The sequence below is a fragment of the Sinocyclocheilus rhinocerous genome, unplaced genomic scaffold (assembly GCF_001515625.1).
Source record: "Sinocyclocheilus rhinocerous isolate Xijiao unplaced genomic scaffold, SAMN03320098_v1.1 scaffold928, whole genome shotgun sequence".
In the NCBI taxonomy this organism is placed as follows: domain Eukaryota; kingdom Metazoa; phylum Chordata; class Actinopteri; order Cypriniformes; family Cyprinidae; genus Sinocyclocheilus; species Sinocyclocheilus rhinocerous.
The window spans coordinates 33,032-39,016 of record NW_015650000.1 but is presented as its reverse complement, the minus strand read 5'-3'; the positions used below and the strand labels follow the sequence as shown (position 1 = coordinate 39,016).

General features: G+C 37.2%; 1 protein-coding gene across 3 annotated transcripts in view; it reads right to left on the bottom strand.

Moving 5' to 3' along the window:
• Positions 1–5,985, bottom strand: part of LOC107711130 (prolactin receptor-like) — a 43,384-nt gene that overhangs the window by 20,788 nt on the left and 16,611 nt on the right. For all 3 annotated transcript variants that reach the window (XR_001636668.1, XR_001636669.1, XM_016516076.1), the window contains exon 2: positions 4,125–4,219. Coding sequence is in view for 1 of the 3 variants with exons in the window: in XM_016516076.1 (XP_016371562.1) it covers positions 4,125–4,212 (88 nt within the window). In the remaining 2 variants the exon portion in view is untranslated. The remainder of the gene's footprint in view (positions 1–4,124; positions 4,220–5,985) is intronic.

Below are 5,985 nucleotides of genomic sequence, written 5' to 3'. Positions count from 1 at the left end.
GGCGCCCGCCATTACACGAGTGAGTTCGGGGTCGCGTTCCTCCGCGACACCCACAGTGAACAATGAACCAACAGTCAACAAAGCATAATCCATAAATTGAACGAGAGATGAACGGGGACCCTCACGGATTAAACGTGATTTGAGCGTTTGGTTAATGCCCTCACAATAAAAATCTATGAGCACACAGTCAGGCAAATCAAAATAATTAGCGACCTCTAAATACTCTTGAATATAGCTCTCGAGCCAGGATTCGTAACAGGTATGCTTTCAACTCATTTTTTTTAGTCTGGAGCAAGACTGTACGACATTCACATTACATGATTTATCTGATTTTTACGTAGAAAGGGCGACAGCGTACCGCATTAAAAGAAATGATCATTCATGTTTTCATGACCGCTGGCCAAATTCAAAAACGAAACTAAAATTAAATCATCTTTGAGAGCAAGGGGGCCCCCTGGTGTTTCTGGGGCCCTACGCAGCTTGCGTATTTTGCGTATAGGGAGTATCGGCTCTGAATTTACCTTCTTTAAACCCACAGAAACCCTGTATTTACTTTCATTCTATCAGCAGAAAATATTCAAGAACATATTTAACACAGAATACATATGTGTGTATATATATATATATATATATATGGACAGACTCAATGTGCCATAAAGTTGCTTTAGCAGGTGAGTTAAGGACTCCGTTCTGGTGGTTTAGTGTTTACTAACCACTACATTTACCTAGAATGAACTCTGCAGGACTGCGGCTCTCTAGGACCGAACTTGCCTACCCCTGACCTAGAACAACCTGTCGTCATACGGTGATATCACATGTGAAAGATAAACCTGAGGAAAACGTGAACCCAGAGTGGATCAAGCCCCAGGAAATATGATCACAACTTATTGTTCCTGCTACCAGCAATTTCTTTTACACAGAGTCACAAACATGCTCAGGTGTGTTTGATTAGGGTTAGAGCTAAACTCTGCAGGAAAGTGGGTCTCGTGGGCCAGATTTGAGGATTCCTGATTTAGACCATGTATTATTTGTGCATCAGACCTGATGTAAAGTCATTCAGGGTCACATGTCCATGCTGCTTTTCACAAAAACGCTCAGATCACCAGAAAGACTCCGGAAATATGCAGTAAATGATTCAAGCTGCCGATGGCGACAGAAAGCAAAAAAACCTTGTGAAGTTGTGATGAGATGAGCATGAGATGAGCAGAGTCAATTCCTGGAAAAATTTGGACGCGTCTAAAGAACATAACAAACAAGAACCACAACAAAAAGGATCCTCCAGATGATCACATGATCTAAATCGGTTTGCATTTCTTCATCATTCCATTCAATCCCAAACTGGAAAAACTGGCCTTTCCTGCACCAGGAGACACAAGTGAACATGACTGAACCTCATGTTAGAAATGAGATTAGAAATGAACAGTGAGTGGAACCGTAAGAGAAGCTGCTAAACCTTAAGAAACCTTGTTCATCCACCTCAGGAGCTCCAGCCAAATCTTGGTTTAGTTTTTGTGTCTTCATCAATTATGTGTTTTCCTTAGTATTTCTTCAGCTATCTCTAAATAACTCATCTAAAATGTCAAACTAATCAACAGCATCATCAACCCATCATGCCTCGGTGCTCATCTGGAACATACAGTTTTTCTGCCTCATGCACATCAGAATGTATAATTCAGGATAGACAGTGCATATAAAAATAATTTATTAAAGACACGCTGGCAATTAAAGTGAGTTCATCACATCATCATCAGATCAGACCAATAACATGATCGTAACAAAGTAGTACAGGACCATAGTGAGACACACTGAATGAAAACACCTACACAGGCATAAACAGTGTTTAAAACATTTAATCACAACATTTCTAAACAAACAGCTCTATAAATGAAGTGAAATCACATGACACATTTAATAAGATTGTCATTTATAGATTACACCATCATACTGCAGATTTATCGCACTCTGATGATGAATTAGAAATGAACAGTGAGTGGAACCGTAAGAGAAGCTGCTAAACCTTAAGAAACCTGGTTCATCCACCTCAGGAGCTCCAGCCAAATCTTGGTTTAGTTTTTGTGTCTTCATCAATTATGTGTTTTCCTTAGTATTTCTTCAGCTATCTCTAAATAACTCATCTAAAATGTCAAACTAATCAACAGCATCATCAACCCATCATGCCTCGGTGCTCATCTGGAACATACAGTTTTTCTGCCTCATGCACATCAGAATGTATAATTCAGGATAGACAGTGCATATAAAAATAATTTATTAAAGACACGCTGGCAATTAAAGTGAGTTCATCACATCATCATCAGATCAGACCGATAACATGATCGTAACAAAGTAGTACAGGACCATAGTGAGACACTGAATGAAAACACCTACACAGGCATAAACAGTGTTTAAAACATTTAATCACAACATTTCTAAACAAACAGCTCTATAAATGAAGTGAAATCACATGACACATTTAATAAGATTGTCATTTATAGATTACACCATCATACTGCAGATTTATCGCACTGATCCTGATGATGAGCAGTAACTAAGTTCATTCACAGTGATTCAGTGATGCTGTAAAGCTCCTTCTCTGACTACATTTACAGGTTTTCTGAATAAGGTGTTTACATGCTACAATGCCCATTAAAACAAGCATATTCTTGGGAGGGAATCAAAATTTGGGAAATCAGAATATTGCCTGAATTGGACTGTGGTGTTGACTCAAAGTAATGGGAATATTGGCAAATGTACAACTTAATTTAAAGTATCATGTGGTCACACTGGAGGACTATTGCAGTAAATACACTGGTGGAGCATTGATACCTCAGTATGTCTTATGTAACTGACCAGATTTGGCTCATTTAAGTTATCCTAATAACAGGATTTCTTCAGCAGGTGAAGACATGTGTTATGGAGACTAATTATATCTGTTTGAACTAGATTTTTCCCTCATGTCGTTACATAAGCTTCACTTTTCTAATTCATCTGTTTATATATTTATCTTCACTAATAATGTAAGATACATAACAAAGCAGGACTCAATGATCCTGTCGCTTTTGCAGGATGTGCGCAACTCTGCTGAGCAAATAACACATTTTCCACTAGGGCTGGGCGGTATGATGGTATATACCGTTACAGCGGAATAAAGTGTCTGTCTTTAGAGATTTTGCTATATCGTATATTCCACGATATGCAAATATATCTGTGTAACATAGTACTACTTAAGAGTTATATACACCTTTGAGTGATAAGGAAACATGCATGAATGAGAAAAAGAGTGGGACACACTTGATAGAGTTAATAAGTGCAATAAGCAGTGAAAAAGAAATCAATGCAGTGCTCGCGCTGACACACACACCCAGAAAGCGCTTCTCTCAGACAAGATGTGAATTTGGGATGATGTTTAATGAATTTATTAAGCACAATAAGCAGTGAAAAAGAACTCAATCCACTGCTCATGCTGAAAAACAGCCGAAGCGCGAGCAATGAAAGCCCCTCTCTCAGACAGCATGCGATCGCAAAAACTGATCTCTTTCGTGTTTTATTGTGCTTGAATGGTCAAATACGCACACAATTATGTCAAAATGCCCATCTGGTGGAGTATTCACGTAAACACAGTCGGTTATGTGTTAAATAAACGTAAACAGTTGGGTGAAAACCGGATGTGTAACAGTATATTGGATCCGTGCAGTTGGTCATAAAGGGACAGCAGTCTAATTTACCTGCTGCTGTCTGTCATTATTAATGTTAATCACTCACTGCACTTGACTGAATTAATTTTGTATCTTTAATTAGAATCAGTTAATGTTTGATTGATACAGTGAAGACTATGCAGTGTTTTATTTATACACTATATATTCAATTTCTGTAATATTTCTTAAACCTACTGTAGCTGAATAAATGAAGTTTATTTTATATTTATTTGTTCTATTGTGTTTGCAATTTGCTTCATTTTCTTATTTTTAATAACAAAATGTAAAAAATATATTGCGATATATATTGTTATCATGAAATAAAATTTCTCACAATGTGAAATAAGATTTCGGTCATATCGGCCACCCCTATTTTCCACTATTGATCACTAGCGATCAGTGTGTTCATTGACACACGTGACCTTCACTCACCTTCCTGCAGGGCGGCAGTGCGTGTGGATGGCTGCAGTGCTGCAGTGACTGTAGTCCAGTGGAGCGTCAGGAGCAGAAAGCACAGCATCACGCGTCTGCAACACAAACACAAACACACACACACACACACACACACGTCAGCGGACCAGCAGATACACACTTTACAGCATATTATACCAGTAAATACACAGGATGATCCCTAACATCTTCATCCACACATATGCGTAACAGTGAAACACACAATAATACGCACAATGTCAACATAATGATTATGTTTCAAATGTCAACTCTTTTTACACATGTACAAGTTCACAGATGTACGTATGTTTACAAATCCTGTGATCTGTTGACAAAGGCTGATGGGAACTGGAAATACTGGAAACTTCATGAGTAAACGCCGCACAGACTCAATGTTTATCTTTAAATGGTGACAAAACCTCATGAAAAAATAATTTTATAACCATAAATGAATGTATAAATTCAGTCATTCACTGTTTGCTGGAATCTGTCATGATCATCATGAATGTGAAATCACACACAGCAGAAAATAAAGCAATGATGAGTTTGATGATGCATTTCACTTTAATTTAGAAGGTAAATCTAAACATCTTCACAACCTTCCCAAACGTTCTAGTTTATAATTCATTATTGATAACGTTTCAAATGCAAAAAACGCAAATGGGTAAAAAGGACACGTTGTGCATTAACATTTGCTCTGGCCTCCTAAACATAGTTAATTAATAAAACAGTAAAATCAAATCTATGAACCCCATTAATTCAATATTCAATCATCCTCCACAGAGGATTTGTTTAGCACGTACTGTATGTATGTTAAAGGGATTGTTCACCCAAAAAAGACAGTTCTGTCATCATTAACTCACCCTCATGTCCTTCAAACCTATATGACTTGAAACACAAAAAAACAGATATTTTGAAAAACACTGGGAACCAAACAACAGTGAACCCCAATAACTTTCATTGTATGGACAAACAAATACATTGTTTGGAATATCTTAAACATCTATAAAGTCATACAGGTTTGGATGGACATGAGGTAGAGTAAATGAATGCTCAAAAATCTGAATAAAAAAAAGTAGACGTGCACAAACTTGCAGAAGTGAACGGCTTTCATTTACGTCAGTCACATCCTCATATTTATACATCAGCTAAGTAAAAGTCATGAGCATAGCCGTAACCATGGTTTGAAAATTATTGAGGTCTGGGGTGGGGTATTAAGAAGTGTGCTATATTAACACCTACAAATGCAAATCATTATATACACTACATGTAAACTTTAAAAGAGACAGATATGTAGATGATATGTATATGTGAAAGATATTTTCTCTGTTTTGGAGGGGATGGACATTGTTAAATTAGACCTTATTGCATCAAAATTTGTTAATACTTTACTATACGTTAGGGGTGGATAATTTGTTTAATATTCATGTAACAATACTTATTACTGTAATAGCTTTCATTAGTAAGCATTGCTATATAAGAACTTTGTCTAGTGCTCTAATGTTTTAGCATGACTTTCTGAAAGGTTACTAAAACCGAATGGAATAGCATAGTGTTCTATGTCTATGTCTGCATATTTGGCATATTTTATCTGGCAACATGGCAGGGGCTGCACCCTACCCCTTACACAAAACTTTCTGCATTTTTAGATTTTCAAAAAACGTAATTCTGTATGATTTATAAGCTTGATTCCTCAAGGGGACCAAAAAAAAAAGTCCCCACAAGATCAAATTTTACTGGTATTACTATACTTGTGGGGACATTTGTTCCCCATAATGTAGGGAATACCAGGTACACACTCTCTCTCTCACTCACTCTCTCTCTCTGTCTCTCTCTCTCTCTC